The sequence below is a fragment of the Theropithecus gelada genome, chromosome 7a, assembly GCF_003255815.1.
Source record: "Theropithecus gelada isolate Dixy chromosome 7a, Tgel_1.0, whole genome shotgun sequence".
Taxonomy (NCBI): domain Eukaryota; kingdom Metazoa; phylum Chordata; class Mammalia; order Primates; family Cercopithecidae; genus Theropithecus; species Theropithecus gelada.
In genome coordinates this window covers 34,403,908-34,427,502 of record NC_037674.1, presented here as the reverse complement: position 1 = coordinate 34,427,502, position 23,595 = coordinate 34,403,908, and the positions used below count along the sequence as shown (strand labels likewise).

Sequence of the window (23,595 nt, the reverse complement as noted above, 5' to 3'; positions counted from 1 at the left end):
TTATGAATGGTAAAGTGCTTTCTTATTTTATTTTTTTAAGTCAGGGTCTTGCTCCGTTGCTCAGGCTGGAGTGCAGTGGTGCCATCATGGCTCACTGCAGCCTCGAACTCCTGGTCTCACGCCATTCTCCTGCCTCAGCCTCCTGAGTATCTGGGACTACAGGCATATGCCACCACTTCTAGCTAATTTTTAAAATTTTTTATAGAGACAGGGTCTCACTGTGTTGCCTAGGCTGAGTATAGTGCTTTTATTAACTGACTTGACATCGTCAAAATTGAGTAATTGAATTTGTATTACCATGTTTTATCTTTTTTTTTTTTTTTTTTTTTTTTTGAGAAGGCATCTTGCTCTGTTGGCCAGGTTGGAGTGCAATGGTGCAATCATGGCTCACTGAAGCCTTGACCAGCCAGGCTCAGGTGATTCTCGCACCTCAGCCTCCTGAGGATCTAGGACCACCGGAGTGAGCCACCTCGCCGAGCTAATTTTTTTATTTGTAGAGACGAGGTCTTGCTATGTTGCCAGGTTGGTCTCAAACTCCAGAGCTCAAGAGATCCTCCTGCTTTGGCCTCCCAAAGTGCTGAGATTACAGGTGTTAAAAATGAAGGTAGTATTTCGTTTTGTACTTCTCACTGCAACTAACCTAAAACCTTACACACAAACTTCTTCTTCTTGTTGTTTTGAGACAGGGTTTCCCTCTGTCACCTAGGCTGGAATGCAGTGGTGTGATCATGGCTCACTGCAGCCTCAATCCCCTGGGCTCAAGTGATCCTCCTACCTCAGTCACCCAAGTAACTGGGACTACAGGCATGCGGTACCACGGCCGGCTGATTTTTAAATGCTTTGTACAGATGGAGGTCTCACTATGTTGCCTAGGCTTATCCCGAACTCAGGGACTCAAGTGATCCTCCTGCCTCAGCCTCCCAAAGCGCTGGAATGAGCAACCATGCCCGGCCCATCCATGTATATCTTTTTTTCAAATATCACCCTGGGAGGCCGGGCATGGTGGATCATGCCTGTAATCCCAGCACTTTGGAAGGCCAAGGCGGGTCGATTGTCAGGTCAGGAGATCGAGACCATCCTGGCTAACACCGTGAAACCCGGTCTCTACTAAAAATACAAAAAAAAAAAAAAAAAGCCGGGCATGGTGGCACGTCCTTGTAGTCCCAGCTACTTGGGAGGCTGAGGCAGGAGAATTGCTTGAACCTGGGTGGCGGAGGTTGCCGTGAGCCAAGATCACGCCACTGCACTCCAGCCTGAGAGATAGAGTGAGACTCCCTCTCAAAAAAAAAAAAAAAAAAAAAAAAAAGAAAATCAAGCCGGGCTCGGTGGCTCACGCCTGTAATCCCAACACTTTGGGAGGCAGAGACAGGCGGATCACCAGGTCAGGAGATTGAGACTATCCTGGCTAACATGGTGAAACCCCTTCTCTACTAAAAATACAAAAAAAAAAAAAAAAAATTAGCCAGGCGAGGTCAGCCTCAGGAGGCTGAGGCAGGAGAATGGTGTGAACCCGGGAGGTGGAGCTTGCAGTGAGCCAAGATCTGCACTCCAGCTTGGGTGACAGAGTGAGAGACTCCGTCTCAAAAAAAAAAAAGCACCCTGGGAAACCGAAAGTTCCTTCACTGCCGAGTCCTCTGAGAACATAAATCATTTTGCCACATGGGCTTCTCTATATGCAAAGCTTTGGTTTGGGGGGAAAAGTAAATGTGTTCAGAAAGCTTGTACTAGATATTGTAACAAAACGATGAGACTTGTTTTACCTCACTGTGGTGGATTAAAGAGTGCCATTTTTATTTTTATTTTTTTCTGTGTCTTCTGTGAACAGGTGTAATCTATTTTCTCTCTTTAAATTTGGGCTAGCCTTATTATTTGCTTTAACCAACAGAATGTGATAGAAGAGATGCTGTTCCGGTAACGGGATTGGGTCTTCGAAGCAGTTTATTTCTCCCTCGGAGTCCTGCGTCACCACCATAAAGAGACCTAAGCTATTCCTGTCTAGAGATGACATTGAGAGAAATGCCCAGTGCATTATCACCTGTCCTAACCACCCCAGCTAACGCGTCACATATACAAGGTGAGGCCACGTGGACACTCTGTCTCAGTAGAACTTGCAGCTGAATGTAGCCACATGAGGAAAACGTCATACCACAGTGAAAGATGAGCTATGCCTGCCCCACACTGCCCAAATCATGCAACTGTGAACAAATAAATGTGTTTTATAAATCACTCAATTTGGGGATGGTTTGTTACAAAACAGGTTAACAAATACACTTACCTGGGGGTATTCCCTGTCCTTGCACCAAATGAGCTTTTTGTTTGCTGGAATAGTCTTATCATCTTGGTGTCACAGGGACAGGGGGAATCACAGTTTAAGAAAACAGCACAGTATCTGTGATTTCTGATCATTTGTAAACTGAATTCTCACTAATGTTACCCTGGTAGATTTTTCACATGGGAAATTCGAGTTGCCTTCGTCATTTCAAGGAGATGTTTTGGCATTTGGTTATCTCCTGCAGGCACAAGAAATCATCTGGTGCTCAATTATGGATGAGATGTAATTGAAAGCCTTAGGAAGCACGGAGGCCATTCTGATAGAATGTTTGCCACAATCACTTGAGGTCAGGAGTTCGAGACCAGCCTGGCCAACATGGTGAAACTCCGTCTTTACTAAAAAATAAAAAAAAATTAGCCGGGTGTGGTGGCAGGCATGAGTAAACCCAGCTACTTGGGAGGCTGAGACAGGAGAATCGCTTGAACCTGGGAGACGGAGGTTGCAGTGAGCTGAGATTGCACCCCTGCACTCAAAAAAAAAAAAAAAAGAATTTTTGCCCACAGAAGTTTACATGTTTGAAGGTGGGTCTTGACATATGGAATAAGAATGTTTTCAAAATTTGTACACAAATCCTTGGCTCTACCTTTCTTCAAATGGTGGAACTTAGTTCACCACCTTGAGTACAGCCTGCCCTTAGTGACTCTCATTTCTAACAAATAGAATGTGGCAGAAAGGACAAAGTGTAACTTCTGAGACTAGGTCTAAAAGTGGCATGTGGCTTCCTCCTGGCTTTCTCTGGGATCATTAGTTCTGGATAAAACAAGTTACCCTGTTGTAAAGACATTCCAGCAGCTCTCTGGAGAGGCTCCTGTAGCAAAGAAGTGAACTCTCTCAGTAGCCACTGAGGAACTGAGGCTGCCTGTCAACAGCCTGCAGACTCAGCAATCTTAGAAATGGATTGTCCAGACCCAGTGATGCCTTCAGATGACTGTAACCCAACAGTGTGCAGAAGGGTGGATTTTAAAAAGGTTAAAAAAAAAAAAAAAAAAAAAAAGCAACCAGGTGCAGTGGCTCACACCTGTACTCCCAGCACTTTGGCAGGCCGAGGTGGGCGGATCATCTGAGATCAGGAGTTCTAGACCAGCCTGGCCAACATGGTGAAACACCATCTCTATTAAAAATACAAAAAGTAGCTAGGTGAGGTGGCGTGTACCAGTAATCTCAGTGAGCTGAGATCGCGTCACTGCACTCCAGTCTGGGTGACAGGGTGAGACTGTCTCAAAAAAAATATATATATATATATGACTGCAGCCCCAACAGTCACCTTGACCTTGATTATAACTTCATGAGAGACCCAGAAGTAGAAATGCAAAACTAGGCTGTTCCTGAGTGCCTGATCCACAGAAACTGAGATGTTTGATGTGTAAACCACTAAGTTTTGGGGTTACAAAGTGAAAACTATTGCATAACAACAGATAAAGCTTTGGGGAGAGACTAGTTTTTTGAGAGACGGAGTCTTGCTCTGTCACCAAAACTGAGTGCAATGGTGCAATCTCAGCTCACTGCAACCTCTGCCTCCCAGATTGAAGCAATTCTCCTGCCTCAGCTTTCCAAGTAACTGGGACTACAGGCATGCACCATCATGCCCAGCTAATTTTGGTATTTTTTTTAGTAGAAATGGGGTTTGGCCAGGCTAGGCTCAAACTCCTGTCCTTGAGTGATCCATCTGCCTCACTCTCCCAAAGTGCTGGGATTACAGGTGTGAGTCACCACCCCCAGCATTGTATATAATTCTTAAGATAATATCTATGACTGAGAGAAAATGACATATTCAATATTGTGACACGTGAAGTTTTCAATAAAAAAATATACATATATACTGGCCGGCCACGGTGATGTGGTGGCACACATCTGTGATCCCAGCTACTCTGGAGGCTGAGGCACGAGAATCACTTGAACTCAGGAGGTGGAGGTTTCAGTGAGCTGAGATCGCACCACTGCACTCCAGTCTAGGCAACAGATGGAGACTTTATCTCAAAAACACCACCAACAAATATACATAACACAGTGTGTGTGTGTGTGTATATATATATATGTGTGTGTGTGTGACACACATATACTGCGTTCCCAGAGGTTCTGGAAGTTAGAAACCAGGATGTATTTTCTACAGATTTAAACTATTCCCATTTATGAAACACTAATAACAAAATGTCCTCAAGAGCTTATATTTTAATTTTAGTGATTCAACTAGTTACAAGTAACAGTTTTTTGTTTTTTTGAGATGAGTCTCACTCTGTTGCCCAGGCTAGAGTGCAGTGGCGCCATCTCAGCTCACTGCAAGCTCCGCCTCCCAGGTTCACGCCATTCTCCTGCCTCAGCCTCCAGAGTAGCTGGGACTACAGGCACCCGCCACCACATGACCAGCTAATTTTTTGTATTTTTAGTAGAGACGGGGTTTCACCATGTTAGCTAGGATGGTCTTGATCTCCGGACCTCGTGATCCACCCACCTCAGCCTCCCAAAGTGCTGGGATTACAGGAATGAACAAATAACAGCTTTTAAAACAGAAGTAGTTTTCTCTAAGTTAGCTGTTATGGTTCAAATGCTGAAGTGTGCTAGCAGCTAAAATAAAGTCACCGGAGTAAGAAAAAGGTTTCAAATTATCAGTTTATCACTTGCATGTTAAAAACAATAAAAATAAAGACTTGCTGACAAAAGAATTTTAGTTTTTATGTATTTGGACAGCTATCACTGAAATGTCCATTTTGACATATAAGATGCAGCAGGATATGGAAGACACCAAAACAAAGCACAAAAAGTCAAAATGTTCAAAGTCATTTTCTTCCTTACTTTCTTCATTACTTATCACATTTTCCGGTAACTAATGGCAGTAGCTTAATAAGCTCCTATATTAACAATTCAGGTTTATGTCACACTTTTATTAAATAAATTTCAAAGTAACGAAGCTTTGCCTCCATTTAAAAAATCAGTAGCAATTATAAAACAAGTCAACAGGTAGTCGTGCATCTAAATCTGATGTAATATTCAAAAAATAGAGAAATCCACCTGTGCTTTACTTGTATTCGGGGGAACATCAAGAGGACTCCATGACATACAGTTCTCCCATCTTACACTTCTTCAATCCCTTGGCACAGACCCGGGGTATTCCAGTGGCAAAGTACTACATCCATTACAGGCTACTTAAAGAAAGACAGGCTACTTGCTCTTTTCCCCAGTAAGATGGCAGCCATAGGTCACTCAGTCCTTCACTCTCCCCTGACCTTCTATAACCTCAGTTTAATCGTAAGGTATGCTCTTTAAATCCATCGTCCATCTACACACATACTATGTTGAAGCATGTTAACGACAACTATGACAGTGTAACATTTACTAATATGAAGAAAAGGGCAAGTAGTCATAACTGAACGAACATAAATGTCAAATTATGCAAATGTCAATTTGAGTGAGATCACTATTTTTGAATTCCAAGGTGTTTAATGTAAACTGTTTTTATAAAAACTAATTATGAAACACAAAGACAATAGAAATATAAGTTATTTATTAATCAATCCACTTACAAAGCAGGTGGCTTAATGCAAGCTTATTGACATCTTCACATATGATCCATGGGAACATGTCCTCCACATACAGACAGTGATTACTGACTGGATGCATTTGCAATCTGGGGCATATTAAGCATATTTAAACAAATAAAATTAGGCTATCCTGTATATGAAAGTATCTTGATAATAATATGCATCCTGAAGTAGATTAAAACTTCCTCCAAAGGAGAAATGTTAGTATGTTAACTTAACTTTATATTCTATATTATGCAGTAAATCTTAACTATAGAAATTAAAAATTTTAAATCAGTGATCGACTCTTGGTAATGTATGAAGTGGGAGTATATAACCATAGCAACAGTAGGTTGACAGTATAATTTGTGCCTCACAGTATCTGCAGATTTACTGTTTTCAAGTTTAGAGAGAAATAAAACAAGAGACATGTAGATTCAGCTGACTTTATTTATCTTTAAACTAATAAAAATCCCTTAAAAGCGATCCTGGGACCTTTAGAAGTTCTATGAATGCACAGATACCTGCCAATGACTTAAATTCCAAATCTTGCCTTAATGTGTCTACAAAATCACTGTAAGCAGATATCTTAACTTTTCGTGCTTAGCAGAAGACAACAAATTCTACATGTCTTTTTCAATTTCCCTAAAATTTTGTTAAATCTGCAAGTATGTACAATCTAGCTAATTGAAATTAATATTTAGTGTTCATCAGAGCTGTTTCACAGCAGCAAAAACTGAATCAGGGAAATAAAATTCTAAATGATGTAGGAAAAAGATAAATGCAATCAGAACAGCAGTCTAAATGTATGATATCAATATTCAACTCTTATCTGCACTGTGTTGAAAGGAAAAGGATACACCAAGAAAATTTATACTGATCACTCTGGTGATGTGACTACCACCTGCATCTGATTTAATATGGGTTGTATTCTGTTCCCAGTATTAAGGATGGTATTTAACTCAGAACTCCATATAGTAAATATACAGCAGCCATTTTGTCCTAATTAAGGAATGTCTTAATACACAATATTATCATTTTCTAGAGGATCTTTATACATTAAACTAAAGTACATGATTGATTAAATTAAAGGTTAGTAATGGATAAAAAATTCATAATTATCTAGGCTTGGTACTATGTAAAAAACAAAAAGACCACAAAATTCTACTTACTAAAGCAGCTAATCTTGCCTGCAAGTTTAGGGTCACAAGCCCATAATATGTGCAAAGAAATGCAATACAAGGAACCATGCAAAAATACAGTAAAATGATACAGAAAAATGTCAAATCTAGAAAAAAAAGCTTTTATAAATACATGAAAATCAACTGTATACATAAACTGTAGGTCTAGCATTAGTTGTACCATATAGCAGAGCCAGCACTCTAAGTTCAATGCTTCCAAATCTGCGCAGGTAAGTCATGCCATCTTTGGTTGACTGCAGTACCAGGAAGGATGGGAATGAGAGGGAGGGCAAGAGTTCTGAAACATGGTGTCAACTTTCACTTGGGAGCTGGGCCTCAATGTCCACTCTGCATATGGGGCACTTCTTATTGGTGATCAACCATTGGTCAACACACACTTGGTGGAAAAGGTGCATACATGGAAGACGTCTATTATTGGCAAGAAAACAAAAAGCAAAAATTAATTTTATGATAATTGCACATGGTAAACAAATTATATATGTAATAATTCAATAATGTTTTGAAGTTACTAAGCATCTTTCTCTTCTACAAAAGACACAGATTAAATTAGCACTCTGGGCAATGTAATATATAAATGATCAAGATAATTAACTTTCAAAGCTACAGGATATTATATAAAATCTTAAAAATTGTAAGAACACAAATTACACTGGCAATTATTCCAGTTTTGTTTTGGTACAGGAGATGCCAATGCTCTGGAGTTAGTAGTATGTTACCTGTCACATAATATTGCAAATATATTTTTAAATATCAAATCATCACTGCATTTGTAATGCCCTTTAAAAATACATATTATCTCAAATATATATTTATTACCTCATTTAATTCTCTCTCAAAAACATTAGCATTCATGTGGCAAATATATAGTAACCACAATTTCCTCACTAAGAAATGTCTTAGTATAATCTTTATACATAAACTTAAGTACATAACTGATTAAAAGTGAGTAATATTGTTTTCATGGAATAATTGTTATATACACTTAATACTGTGCTACTGTTTAACAGCTAGGTTAAAAGGAGATGTAATGATTTTAGTTTGTTTACATCATGCCAAATTACCAATCAGAAATTGAGAAATAAAGCCTCCAAGCAAGACAGGGTAACATTAATTCTGAGTGTTAACAGTTGGATAAAAGTTACTGACTTGTGTCCATTTCCACTTCTAGCCACCGTTAAAGAGTTTTTATACACTTTTCAGACTTCCTAATATCTTCTTAAAATAGTAGCTTGAAACAGTTTCTCAATTATTCCTTGAACAGTATTGTCAATACTGTAAAAGCATTAAGTTCCAAATTTATAAACCTTCATTAGAAATATCGTGTGCAAATAACCTTGTCATATGGTAGACAATAATTTTTTTCTCAGCCAACTGAAGAGGTATGACAAAATTATCCTTATAAATTAGGGCAATAGTATTACTACATGGTTCTGTTATATATGATATAGAACCTGTTTCATATGGCATTATGTTAACATTAAAAAAAAAGAACAGGAAGAAAACAATTACTTAAGTGATTATACAAATAAAATGCCTAAAATTAATATTAGGGTTAACATACTAACATTTTCTAAACAACAAAAGTGCAAGAAGGGAATAGTCCTACGAGTTTAGAGGAAATTTTAGGACAAAACCAGTTTATAAAAGACGCTATAGCCAAGTGCCGTGGCTTATGCCTGTAATCCCAGCACTTTGGGAGGCTGAGGCAGGTGGATCGCTTCAGCTCAGGAGGTGGAGGTTGCAGTGAGCTGAGATTGCTCCCCTGCACTCCAGCCTGGGCAACAGGAAGAGACCATCTCCCAGAAAAGAAAAAAAAAAAAAAAAGATGCTGTAAAACAAACCGCATAAGGCTAATCTGGATCCTTTCAAGTTTTGAAGAACACATTATAACTTTCTAGGACCTCCAAAACCTCTCAAATTCTCATTTCTGCAAGATTTACAGAAGACAATTTTGACTACAAAATTTCCCTGGCCAAACCTTGTGTGGCCCTAAAATAGGTAGTACATTTCCCACTCCCACATTGGTAACATAGAGACTTTAATCTTTTATTGTTTCACTCACTAGATGAAGCCAGTTCTACCAGTACATAACTGATTAAAGGTGAGTAATATTGTTTTCATGGAATAATTGTTATATGTACTTAATATTGTACACTAAGGGCTCTTATGGAGAGACTGGTAACAGTATATGCCAAGAATAATCTTTATTTGGTTTCCAGTTTACTTTTATCCTTTTTTTCAGAGACAGGGTCTCACTCTATTGCCCAAGCTGGAGTGCAGTGTGGTGTGCTCAAAGCTCAACTGCAGCCTCAAACTCCTAGGCTTGAGTCATCCTCCTGCCTTAGCCTCCTGAGTAGCTGGGACTGCAGGTGCACACCATCACATGCAAATAATTGTACTATTTTTCTTTTTTGTAGAAACAGAGTCTTGTTATGTTGCCCAGGTTGGCCTCGAACTCCTGGTCTCAACAGAGCCTCTGGCCTTGGCCTCAAAAAGTGCTGGGATTACAGGTGTGAGCCATCATGCCTGGTGTAATTTACTTTTCAAATAAAATCCCATGTACAGTTTTGACAATGGATTTTAGATAATTAATTTCTAGTTACCTCACATCTTCACCTTCCTCTAAAATAGACAAACAGATAGTACATTTTTCCTCTGTGTCTTCCTCAGTCCCTTCTTCCCCATCTTGTTTGCAGTGCAGTTTCCTCTGTGAGAACCAATCAGTTGTTACCTTATTAGTAGAGATGACATTATTGAACAACTGAGTAAAGTCTGTGTTTATTTGAAAAACAAAACAAAACAAAACAAAACCACATATTCGCCCGCACTTTTTTCCCAGGTAAGACTGTCATAAATAAATGGATGAATTAAGTGACTATCAATTAAGTATATTTTTAAGACCCTCTAATAATTGGGATCAAAAGCAAAATTTAACAGAAACTCATTCACTTGAAAGCTATTACTTTTAATCCACAATGAGAATGATAAACAAAATAAACTCTTTTTATCCTACCATAAGCATAGATAAGTTTTATTTTACTAGTGAATGTTTCAAATAACATCCATTTAAATTAACATTAGTTACAGTACTTAGCTTGGACAGTTGAAGACCTGAATGTACTGGTAATACCTCAATACTCTTTGAAAATAGATGAAAAATACAAAGAATAGTAATTTTCACACTTTATGATTATTCTCTACATAGTATAAAAGAGTCTCCGACCCCTGGGCTGCAAACCAGTACCCGGGTGCACAGCAGGAGGTGAGTGGCAGGTGAGCAAGCATCACTGCAGGAGCTCTGCATCCTGTCAGATCAGCGGCAGCGTTAGATTCTCTTACAACCTGTTGTAAACTGCGCATGTGAGGGATATAGGTTGCGTGCTCTTTAGGAGAATCTAATGCCTGATGATCTGAGGTGGAATAGTTTCATTCTGAAACTATCCCCTCTGCCACCTATCCACGAAAAATTGTCTTCCATGGAAACTGGTCCCTGGTGCCAAAAAGGTTGGGGACTGTTGGTATTCAGCACTGTTTGCTTTAAGACACGTATTTAACACGTCTACTCTGTAACAATGCTATACAAGCAACTGAGGGTAGAGTAGAAGAAATACACATCAATAAAATGTCCATCAAAATAAACTGCTAGTTAAAAAAATGACAGTACTGCCAAGTGATGGAATTCTGTATAAGCTATTAAAAATAATAAGGATGATCAGATGGCATGAAAGGCAATCTGCAAACTATGTGGTTCCCATCTCCTTTTTTTCTTTTAAGTAGACAAAAAATATATATACATATGTACCTTATTAGAAAATGCTATAAAGTATCTGGAAGAATATCTAAATCCTTAACTATGATTTCACTTCTGGGAAGAAGGACTAGGGTCTGCAGAGTAAGAAACTGCAGAGTATATATTTTTTATACTTTCCAAAATTTTTAAACAATATGTATGTATTACTTCAATAAAAATGTCATTGCTAGAATCCACAAATTCAAAGAAGGCATATATCACATTTATGCATTTCAGTAACACTCTAGAAGCTTCACTGAATAAATTCTTACCTTCTTATATTTATGTGGATATGTACATCTTTCAATTGTCCCCTGGGATGCTCCACGATTGACATTTCCTAATCTTTCTTCCAAATGAATCAGTTCCTGAAAGTGAAGAATAGTGAGTGGTAAAAGCCAAGATGATTATTTCTTGAACAGTATTGTCAACATTGTAAGAGAAATAAATTTCCATACTTAGAAACTTGCAATATTAATACAGTGTTCAAAAAAACTTACATATGACAACTGGTTATTTATATACTTATATTTAAGTATATATATAAAAGTTTATATGTTGTCCAGGCTGGTCTCAAACTCCTGGCTTCAAGTGATCCTCCCACATCGGCCTCCCAAAGTGCTGAGATTGCAGGTGTGAGCCACCATGCCTGGCTTAATGTTTCTCATACACAGTAAGGCAAATGGTTGTTTATAATGTTTTCCTCAGCCAACTGAAATGGTGCAGCAAAAGTTATCTTTATAAATTACAACAATGTTACCACATGGTACTACATGAGTCAGTATGTATGTATGCATGGAGAAGATGAAATCATTCTAGTAAATTAAGGAACCAAATCAACAATAGTTCTAAGTCACACTGACTCCAACTTCCAAACTGACATAAAAAAAACACAACAGGGGCCGGGTGCAGTGGCTTGCACCTGTAATCCCAGTACTTTGGGAGGCCAAGGTGGGTGGATCACTTGCGGTCAGGAGTTCGAGAGCAGCCTGGCCAACATGGCGAAACCCTGTCTCTACTAAAAATACAAAAATTAGCCAGCTGTGGTGGCGGGCGCCTGTAATCCCAGCTACTCAGGAGGCTGAGGCAGGAGAATTGCCTGAACCCAGAAGGCAGAGGTTAGAGTGAGCTGAGATTGCGCAACTGCACTTCAGTCTGGGTGACAGAGCAAGACTCCGTCTAAAAAAAAACCAAACAAACAACAAACAAAAAAACCCACAACCAAACTTTAAATCACATTTGAATGATTTGTTCTTCCTGAAAATTCAAACAAGACATTTAGCTACAAAGGGAATTACTTAGGTTTTTTTTTCTCTACCAATTTCTCTAAAAATTTAGCTGAGTCAAAAACATTAGGTTCCCTATCACATTTAATGGTATAGTTATTTATCTGACATTTATATTAATACATTTTTATATTCCTCTATATTATTTTCATTGACTCATCTTTAAATACTTGGGTAACTTTTGACCCTAAGATTAATATTACTTACAAATATTTCTGTAACTCCCAGAAGCAACATCAGAAAATCACGTATTTTACTGCCTTGTGATTCCCAGTCACTGTAGCAGTCCTACACAATTGTGTATAATAGTGTATATATCCTCTCTCTGCATTAAAGATACTACAACAAACATATTCACTTATTTTATTACATACCTCAAAATTGCCCCTGAAAGGACCTCTGAATGATGTTCCATCCAATCCTGATGAAATGTAACGGATATGAGGATAACCTGCCATATCAGGAACCTATTTCAACAGAAGAGATAGGCTAAATCAATTAAGAATAGACTTGTGATTTACTGTGAACATTGAATAATTCAAGACTTTCGATGTTTTCAATTCAACTGCTCATAAAATTCAACTTCAATAAGAATACATAACTCCAACTAAGCATTCTGTAACAGGTTTATAACCTTAAAGTATAACCTAACTCTCCAAAATGCCCAAACTTAAGCCTGATGCTCTTAGTAGCTCAAACTTGAAAAGAGTAAAATTGTCTTAAGATCCTGTCAATTCTTTGGGAGGCCGAGACGGGCGGATCACGAGGTCAGGAGATCGAGACCATCCTGGCTAACACGGTGAAACCCCGTCTCTACTAAAAAAATACAAAAAAACTAGCCGGGCGAGGTGGCGGGCGCCTGTAGTCCCAGCTACTCGGGAGGCTGAGGCAGGAGAATGGCGTAAACCCGGGAGGCGGAGCTTGCAGTGAGCTGAGATCCGGCCACTGCACTCCAGCCTGGGCTACAGAGCGAGACTCCGTCTCCAAAAAAAAAAAAAGATCCTGTCAATTTCAGAGAGCTTTTTTAAAACAACAACAAAAAATGTACACAATTTTCCAACAAAATTTCACTTCAAGATAAGTTTTTTACTTCACTTCTGTTAAGCTTCCTAACAGCCAAAGTACCCTATGCCTTTTTTGCTTGATTGTATTAGGGAAAGTTTTAACACTGTTTTCTAATTTTTTGTTAGGTATAGTCAATCTTCATTATTTATGGATTATGTATGTGTCAACTGACCCACAGGCTAAAATTTACTTGTAACCCCATGATCAATACTTGCGCTTTCAGAGTCATTTGTGGATATGCCCGGAGGCAAAAAATTGGAGTTGCCCAACATGCAACTCTGTTCTCAGCTGAGGTAGAACAGGGCTCTGCTGTATTTGAGCTCCTACTATAAACTAGTGTCTTGTTTGCAGTCTGTTTAGTGCCATGTTTTTCAGTTTTGTACATTTTGTTGGTAACTGTGTTGTTTAAAATGGCACCCAAGCATAAAGCTGAAGTGCTGTCTAGTGTTCCTAAGCAAAGAAGGCTGTGATACACCTTATGGAGAGAATACGTTTCATTTAGGTATGAGTTACAGTGTTGTTGGCTGTAAGTTCAATGTTAACGATTCTACAATATTTTTTAAAGTTGTCTTTAAGCAGAAACAGGCATAAAAAAAGGTAATACACTGATTAGTTGTAACAGAGGCTTGCAAGGGTCCCATATTTGCTAACTCAGTGTTTGCAGTAACTGTATAGATCATAACTGCCATGCATATTGAGAGTATTAGGAAAGGGCAATTCTGAGATACAGCACCATTCTTCCATCTTTAAAAATAAATCTCCAACACTACTTTTTAATTAGCCTACAATGAATCACAACATACTTTAAGCAGAATTTAAAGCTTTAACACACACTTCGTAAGTGGAAAACAATTTAAAATAAGTAAGCAATAACTTTTAACCTTCAATAGTGTATTACTTAAATTATTTACAACTTCTCTTATAACCAAGATCATTACTACTCAGCAGATAACCCAACCTCCTAAACATCTCCAAAGAAATCAGAAAGGAAATCCTGCATCCCAAATTATCTAAATCTTCACTTACCCTGAAAAGCCTCTCCTCCCTAGTCTCGTTCCTCCAGCCTTTATGGATAAGCTTTTCTCCTATTCAACCTCAATCCTCACCACCTGCTCCTGCCTTCACCTGTTCACCCTGGGTCATGCTTACTTAACTACTCCCCACCAAGCCTCCCTTCAATATCGTCAAACAATTCCTCTTTAATGATTTTCTGTCTTAAACCTAAAAATACCTTAAGTTTCTCCAAACCTAAATTCTCTACTAATCCTGGAATTATTGCCAACCAAACAGGGCTTTCCTTCACTTTCCCTTCACAGCCAAGCTTATAAAGCAAGAAGTCTATATTCACTGTCTCCATGTTTTCACTTCCTTACCGTCCGTAACCTAAGTGGTGCCCCATCTACATCACTCACCATTACTGAACCATTCTGACACAAAAGACCAATAACCATTCTAATGCCAAATGCATGAAGACAATGAGGATGGAGACCTTTATAATGATCCACTTTCACTTAATGAAGAGTAAATGTATTTTCCCCTCCTTATAATTTTCTTAACATTTTTTCTCTACTTTATTGTAAACTATCACTATCTATTGTAGATTATCAAGTACGTATAACATACAAAATATGTGTTGATCAACTGTTTATTTTAGCAGTAAGGCTTCCGATCAACAATAGACTATTAGCAGTTAAGGTTTTAGGAACTCAAAAGTTATACTCTGATTTTCAACTGTGAGGAGGGTCAGCACCCCAACCTCCACATTGTTCAAGGGTACTTTACTTTCGGATATTTCAAGGGTACTGTACTTTCTGATATTATTTTAACTCTGTTTCTCAACTTTTCAAGCCAGTTCTCAGAATCCTTTGTGCGAGGCATAGTATTATCATTTAAATACAGTATTGTCCTTCTCTAAGGTTTTTTCACCCTCTTGTCACTCTGCACATTTTTCCTGAAAACCTAATCCTCTTCCATGGATTCATTACCTCCATATACTGAGAGATCAAAACATATCTTTAACCCAAATATCTTTGGAAATCCAGACCATAAGCTTAACTTCCTATTGGACATTCAACTTTGATTTAGATTTAGTACATCCAAGACCTAATTCACCTAGCCCCTTCACCCAAACCCTGAATATCTCTCAAATGTGTCTCATCATTTTTACGCCAACTACGATTGCTTTCATTCAGGCATTCATCAATATTTACCTCTTCTACTATAATGTCCTACCTGGTTTCCCACATTTAAATCTATTTTTCCACATAACTGAGGAGGTGATCTAACTATAATCTGATTAAATGACTCTAAAATCATAAATCTGATCAGGACATTTCCCCTTCAATGGTTTCTGAGTTCCAATTTCTTGGTAGAACAGTTTTATTTCTCACTGCTGCCTGACCTCACTCCTAAAATGAGAAACACCAGCTTACTTGGAGTTCCCAGTGCTTGTGCTATTTGCTACAACTTTACATGCTGTAACCTCTGCAAGAGCACCATTCCAAAATCCAGTCTGCTTAGAAGTCACATGTACCAGAAAGCTTCTCTGAAAGCTTCCCTGCAGTGCCTCTACCCACAACAACACAAGACTATTCCCTTTTCTGTACCACTTATATAACAAGTATGTAATACAAATAGCAAACGCAATGTATGTTTTGTTGAACTTGCTCTTTAGCACTTACTTTACAAAATCTGAACCTGCTTAAATCAGATGTAAAGAATTAGTATAATCTTTCTGCAGATTAGAAAATCAGGCTGGGTGCCCTGGCTCAAGCCTGTAATCCCAGCACTTTGGGAGGCCGTGGTGGGCAGATGACTTGAGGTCAGGAGTTTGAGACCAGCCTGGCCAAATGGTGAAACCCCATCTCTATTAAAAATACAAAAATTAGCCAGGCATACTGGCATGTGCCTGTAATCTCAGCTACTTGGGAGGCTGAGGCAGGACAATCACTTGAACCCAGGAGGTGGAGGTTGCAGTGAGCTGAGATCATACTACTGTACTCCAGCCTAGGTGACAGATTGAGACTCTGATGAAAAACAAAAAAAAAAAAAGAAGAGAGAAAAAAGAAACGTATGACTGCATCAGAATGGATCTATTACCACTTATGGCAAAATAACTGAAGCACAGTATTCTCCTGACAGTGGATTAAGAGTGCCTTGGTATACAAAAAAAATCCCACACTTTTCTGTCATTTTGTACATTAAGAGTACATTTTATGATGCAAATTATACACACAGATTTTAATACATCTAATACCTTTTTATAGCACAATTTTTAGCTAGCAAGATTACTCTCAAATTCTATTAAAACACCTATAACTAATATAGTAAAATATTTCCAATAAAATATTTAGAAAATGAACTTTTAGAACATGTCAAAATTTTGAAAATTTTCCATTTTACCATTAAAGGAAGAGCTCCTAATTGTAAGTGATGAAGTCGAGGAGGTGCGTGATAATGGGCCAAATGAGGATGCAATGCACCAGGTGTATAAGTAGCTGCAGTCACTCCAGCTTCAATTCCCAGTTCCCTGACAAAAGGATGAGAACAGTTTAATCCTCCTTAGGGTTTCTTTTTTTATCAACAGACATGGGAAGTTATGTTTACACTTAAAAAAGTAATCTAAGGTTTCTTAACTTACAAAGCTGAGGAAAGATAAGTTAGCCCAAAATATTTAACTAATAATTTCAAATTTATTTTAGAACTGAAAACTCAAAAAACTTAAATTTTGTGGTAATGAGGAGCAAAGCATTTGTACTTGGTTTCACATCTTACAAAGGAAGGAAACATATGGCTACAAAGGTCCCTTCCAAGTTAAAAGCCTGATTCTACTTGAGGAGCATACAACACAGAATTTACTTTTTTGGTGTATCTGAATGTTACAGATGTTTTCTGGGTTTTTGTTTGTTAGATATCATCTCTTGGTTGTTGACATTAAGGACAATTAGAATAGCAAACTCTTCTACACCTTATAAAAGAAGGGCAAACAAAATTTTAGAAGGGGTAAAACTGTTAAATGCTAAATCTTCATTTATTTATTCTCATTTTATGTTCTGCCTCAAATTCATTGTGGTTCAAGATCTCAATGAATGCCCACACACAATGGATTCAGAAAAAAAATTTAATGAAAATCTGCCCTCATTTATCAAGGAAAGACCACAAAAAATTGGAATGAAGGCTGAATTTCCCTTGTCAATGGCAGGTGAGGGTGGTGAAGCAAATCGGAGTACAAAGGTGGGGGTCAGATAAAGAAGATGTGAAAAGTAGGATCAGTCTAGGGAGTTAACTTTGGTGGTACCCCTGAAAAACAGGAAAAAAGGTCCACTCCTCTTACTTACATGGGAACTCTAAAAAACCTAAACTCACAGGAGAGAGTAGCATGTTGTTTACCAGAGGCTGGGGAGGTGGTGGGGGGTCGTGGATGAGGAAAGAGGAGATGCTGGTCAATGTGTACAAAGCTTCAGCTAGGAGGTGTAAGTTCTGATATTCTACTGTACAGCATGGTGACTACAGTGAAGAATAATGTACCGTACATTTCAAAACTGCGACAAGATTTTAAATCTTCTCACCATAAAGAAATGATCAATATTTGAGGTGATAAATATGCCATTAGCCTGATTTGATCACTCCACAATGTATACATGTATTGAAATATTATGTTGTACCTCCAAAATATATACAATTATTATTTGTCAATACACATAAAATAACACCTAAAAAAAAATGTTGTACTCCTGCTTGATATGGTTCCCTGCTGCAGCTCCTATTCTTTCCTTGCCAAACCACTATCTGCCCAGAGGCAGTGTCTCACAGTTAAACTGGGGATTAGGTTTCTCCACATCACCCTTCTGCAAAGCAATCAATCACAAGGCATCTCTTCCAATAGTTTTGCCACAAGCTGTGAAGCATTGTTTTGAGATTAAACAAGATACTGACCAGGCAGACCTCTCTGGAGCCTGTCGAGGATGTGAGGACATAGTCTGAGGCACATGAATATGATGCCCATGACCATAGTTTGGGTGCATCCTATGTGGATGGGGTGGGGGGCGTTCATGTGCCCGCCTGGAAACACAGAACACAAAAAGACCACTGGAAATAATTGAATAATTGGTTATTTCTTTTCTTAATGCAGAAAAAACCCCTAGTATTAATACTATAAACATCTACAGTCATAAAATAAATTTTATAACAATACCTTATAAAAATATATAAAATTATTTAATTATTAAAAAATCAAGAAACCATCACCTCCTCCACAAATTCTAATTGTTCATTTATTCCAGTGCTTCCAATTCAAATATCATACAAGGAAAAAGGTAATTTTAACATTATCTTGTACACTTTCTTTACAAGAGATATTTTAAATAGGAGAATAGGAATAGAAATAAAATTTTTAAAAATTAAATACCCCAGGCAAACATTGCAGGCACAAATAAATTATTTTATATAAACATTAAAGCAGGACAAATTGAAACCTTAATTTTGCTTCATTTACTCTTATATTGCAAAGACATTCAACTATTTTAATGGATGAAAGTTTAAGAGAAAAAAATGTTAACCTTATGCATTTTTTTTTCAAAACACATATAATGAGTGTTAATACACCTAGGAAACTTATATTTAGCTCCAATCATACTTTTTTTTTTTTTTTTTTTTTGAGAGGAAGTCTAGCTCTGTCACCAGGCTGGAGTGCAGTGGCGATCTGGGCTCACTGCAACCTCTGCCTCCCAGGTTCAAGGGATTCTCCTGCCTCAGCCTCCTGAGTAGCTGGGCCTATAGGCGTGTGCCACCACACCCAGCTAATTTTTGTATTTTTAGTAGAGGTGGGGTTTCACCATGTTGGCCAGGCTGGTCTCATCTCTTGACCTTGTGATCCGCTCACCTCAGCCTCCCAAAGTGCTGGGATTACAGGCGAGAGCCACCGCACCCAACCTCCATTCATACTTTTTATTCTGCATCCCAGTTTACTATAATTTCTCTTCCTAAAGTCAGTTAACAGAAGACACTAAAACCAACTTAGTTTCAGGGATTCACTTTTTGTTTGTTTATTTATTTATTTATTTATTTTAAGAGGCAGAATCTTGCTCCCGGATAGCTCAGTGTAACCCTGAACTCCTGGGCTTAAGTGAGCCTCCCACCTCAGCCACCTGAGTAGCTAGGATTACAGATGTGTGACACCATGCCCAGCTAAGATTCATTTTTATAGTCTAATTATTTTATATTAGTTTTTAACACATTTGCAGATTTTGCATGTTTATTCTAAACAACATTTTGCCAGTTACTAGAGGATAAGACTCTTAAACTGGCAATTTTCTACATAAAAGGCAGCAACAGCCAGACATTTGGGATATAATCTTAAATGACAGAACTAAAGCAAAAAGTTACACAACAGCTGGATCATTAATTAGATCAAGAGTTTGGAAAACAGGTTATGTGAAGGACAAAACAGGAAATTTTTTCAGCTCTACAGGCCATACGTTCTCTGTTGTAACTACTCAGTCTTTGTAGTGTGGAAACAGCCACAAACAACAGACACTTTTTCAGTTTGTTTGTAACTGAAAAACTGCAGCTGTTTTCCAATAAAATTTTGTTTACAAAAATCAGTAAGCAGAATTAGACCAATAGAGTTTGCTGGTCTGAATATGAAAATCAGATCCTGAATACTCAAAAGAAAAAAAAAAGTTTCATAAATTTGAAGTACAGTATTTTTCATAAATTTGAAGTACAGTATTTTCACTGTCAGGTTTTGAAAATTCTATTAATACTTTTCTTCCCTCTGGTTAGTAACATTCAAATCTTTGCTATCTTTAGATCTTGTTCCTCAGAATCATCAATTTTAACACTGATTTTTACTATGCGATATTGCAGAAACAGACAAAATATTAGTTCACATCAGACTAGTCTGGATATTTTTAAAAATTGGTTTGCATAAAGAAATTACCCTGGGTCACATGGTAAAACTGGTCAGATTTTACTAAATAATCTGGTATAAACTTGCTTTTTCAACACATAAAATTTAGGAAAAGGCAGGGGAAAATTCTGGTTAGCAAAGAATCAATTTCTTATTGATTTAGTATAAGGATTTAGTATAGTTACTTTTTTGGGGAGAGAGGGAGAGACAGGGTCTTGCTATGTCACCCAGGCTGCAGTGCAGTGGCATGATCATGGGAGGATCATTTAAGCACAGGAGTTCAAGGACACAGTGAACTATGGTCACACCACTGCACTCCAGCCTTGACCCCCTGGGCTCAGGCGATCCTCTCATCTCAGCTTATCGAGTAGCTGAGACCACAGTAGTATGCCACTACGCGCAGCTACTTTCTTTTTTTTGTAGAGACGAGGTCTCCTTATGCCCAAGCTGGTCTCAAACTCCTGGGCTCATGTGATCCTCCTGCCTTGCCCTCCCAAAGTGTTGGAATTACAGGTGTGAGTCACTGCAGCCACCTATCTTTTGTTTTCTATTGTTGTTAAAGGAGACAAGGTCTTGCTCTATCACCTAAGCTAGAGTGCAGTGACACAGTCATAGCTCAGCTTTGACCTCCTGGGCTCAAATTATCCTCCTGCCTCAGCCTCCTGAGCAACTGGGGATTACAGGCATGAGCCTCACCCAACTTATAGTTACAAGTTACATTATTTCTAAAGACTTCGTGGTGTTTTTTTTTTTGGTTGTTGTTGTTTGTTCTTTTTTTTAAAAAAAGAAAACAACAACAACAAAAAACAGTATTTTACTGTGTTGCCCACATGGACTCAAACTCCTGGGCTCAAGCAACCTTCCTGGCTCAGCCTCCCAAGCAGCTGTGACTACAAGTGCATGCCACCATGCCTAGTTAGATTTCAGAGTTGTAAAGACCAATGGAAGTAGAAGAAAAAGCAAGCTTGACTTTCTTTTTAAAAATGTAAAACATACGTTGGATGCTGCATCATCCTCCTCCTTTGAACTTCCATCCTCTGCATCACTTCATGAGGATGCAGTCGCTGTGCTGGAGGTGCAGTGGCTGGAATATGGTGCGATATTGGCTGGTGTGTAGGAGGAAGATGCTGAGGGATTGGTGCAGCTGTACTGGCTAAGTGAGTTGGTGGTGGGGGTGCCACAGGATGAGATGTTGCATGAGAAGATATTTGAGAATGGAAAGCATGTACGGGATGAGGAATAACATAATCCACTTGAGGTGGAGGCTGAGTCTGAGGAGGGGGATTTCCATGAGAATGCGGGCAGGCAGAAGCTTGATGATGAAGTGGCCTTGTCAAAGAGGCATCTGCAAGAAAAATATTTCAAGTATGTTACACAGGCACCATGCAGTTGAACATATATTGCTATTATACATTCCTATTGTACTTTTAAAGATATTAGTAGATATTTTTATGAATACTTTATCAAGTATTCAAGCAACTGCTCAAGCAACTTGCTCCCTTCTTAGAATAATCTTGGATATCTTATGTCAATATATATTATAATTTAACTTCACTCACAGTTTCACAATATTCTATTATATGAATATACCAAAATGTACTGACAAAATCCCCACTGATAAAAAAGAAACCCAAATGCTATGATAAATATCTGTGTATGTGGTCCCTCCTGCACTCACTCTTTCATTTATATACATGTATACACACACACATAGAGATCATTTCTGTAGCATAAATTGCTGTAAGTAGTTGTGGGACAGAAAGAAAAAAAATTTAGATGCCAGTTGATAAAATACCCTTTCCAAAAGGTTGCCATAATTAATATTTCCATCAAGAGTACACAGGAAGGGCCGGGCACGGTGGCTCACACCTGTAATCCCAGCATTTTGGGAAGCCAAGGTGGGCAGAATCACCTGAAGCCAGGAGTTCAAGACCAGCCTGGCCAACATGGCGAAGGCCCGTCTCTACTAAAAATACAAAAATTAGCTGAGCGTGGTGATGCACACCTGTAATCCCAGCTACTCAGGAGGCCAAGGCAGGAGAATTGCTTGAACCTAGGAGGTAGAGGTTGCAGTGAGCCGAGAACATGACACTGCACCCCAGCCTGGGCAACAGAGTGAGATTCTATCTCAAAAAAAAAAAAAAAAAGGAGTACACATGAAGGCCTGATTACCCCTACACTACCACTAAATTTTTTTTTTTTGAGATGGAGTTTCACACTTGTTGCCCAGGCTGGAGTGCAATGGTGCAATCTCGGCTCAGTGCAACCTCCGCCTCCCAGGTTCAAGCGATTCTCCTCAGCCTCCCAAGTAGCTGGAATTATAGGGATGCGCCACCATCCCTATACAAAATTTTTTTTGTATTTTAGTAGAGATGGGGTTTCTCTATGTTGGTCAGGCTGGTCTCAAACTTCTGACCTCAAGTGATCCGCCCGCCTTGGCCTCCCAAAGTGCTGGGATTACAGGCGTGAGCTACTGCGCCCAGCTCACTATCACTAAATTTTTAAAATAAATGCCAATCTGAGAAAAATCTTTTATTTCTTGACCACTTGTATTTCTTCTCAGAATTATCTATTTACATGCTTTGCCTATTGTATTATTCACCTTTTTCTTATTGACTTATAAGTATTCTTTGCATATATGGAAGCTCTGTCATAATAGGGTGTAAACATTTTTCCAAACTGTCTCTCTCTCTCTCTCCCTACCCCGTGTCATCATCCCTGTGCTACATTAAGATGAAGGAGGCATATTTGTTTCCCAATAAATATGGAAGTAAAGTCCTTAATAAGATGGTTCCTCGCATTTCTTCATTCTACATCTTTATGTTTCAAAGTGACTGTTGAAAAATCCCTCTGAGGAATACACATCTTCCTTACTCTTAGAGATGTGCATCTACTTGACATGTAAAAAAAAAAAAAAAAAAGTTTGTTTCCTTAGATTTCAATCCAAATTTCATTTTATTGGAAGATGTTCTTGGAAGTCTGATATACAGCAACAGCCATTCTCTAGTTTCATTACAGAAGAGTTTTCAATTTTTAATGCTTTTGATTCATTCAGCAAGGGCAGAAGTTAGGTAACCACAACTCAACTATATTTTTAAAGTATGCCTTGTTTGTATGTACTTAAAGGAAACTTTCAACAAATCTAATTTTTAAAAGTTGCAAGACAAATTTTTAAACCAATTTTCGAACAGTTTTCAAATCAATGCTTTACTCTTTGAGAAGGCACAAAGCTCAGTAGCTCTTAATCATAAAAAATGAATACGGCCGGGCGCGGTGGCTCAAGCCTGTAATCCCAGCACTTTGGGAGGCCGAGACGGGCGGATCACGAGGTCAGGAGATCGAGACCATCCTGGCTAACACGGTGAAACCCCGTCTCTACTTAAAAAAAAAAATACAAAAACTAGCCGGGCGAGGTGGCGGGCGCCTGTAGTCCCAGCTACTCGGGAGGCTGAGGCAGGAGAATGGTGTAAACCCGGGAGGCGGAGCTTGCAGTGA

General features: G+C 38.5%; 1 protein-coding gene across 6 annotated transcripts in view; it reads right to left on the bottom strand.

Annotated features, from left to right (window-relative positions):
- Window positions 1-5,196: 5,196 nt before the first annotated feature.
- Window positions 5,197-23,595, bottom strand: part of RNF111 (ring finger protein 111) — a 115,518-nt gene continuing 97,119 nt past the window's right edge. For 3 of the 6 annotated variants that reach the window (XM_025390563.1, XM_025390562.1, XM_025390558.1), the window contains 7 exons: window positions 21,097-21,445; window positions 18,126-18,251; window positions 16,593-16,719; window positions 12,500-12,592; window positions 11,112-11,207; window positions 9,653-9,756; window positions 5,810-7,457 (listed from right to left, as the gene is read on the bottom strand). In XM_025390563.1, the coding sequence (XP_025246348.1) occupies window positions 7,340-7,457; window positions 9,653-9,756; window positions 11,112-11,207; window positions 12,500-12,592; window positions 16,593-16,719; window positions 18,126-18,251; window positions 21,097-21,445 (1,013 nt within the window). In that variant the 3' untranslated portion in view covers window positions 5,810-7,339. Of the gene's footprint in view, window positions 7,458-9,652; window positions 9,781-11,111; window positions 11,208-12,499; window positions 12,593-16,592; window positions 16,720-18,125; window positions 18,279-21,096; window positions 21,446-23,595 lie in introns of all 6 variants that reach the window. The other 3 variants (XM_025390559.1, XM_025390560.1, XM_025390561.1) reach the window with 3 other exon arrangements.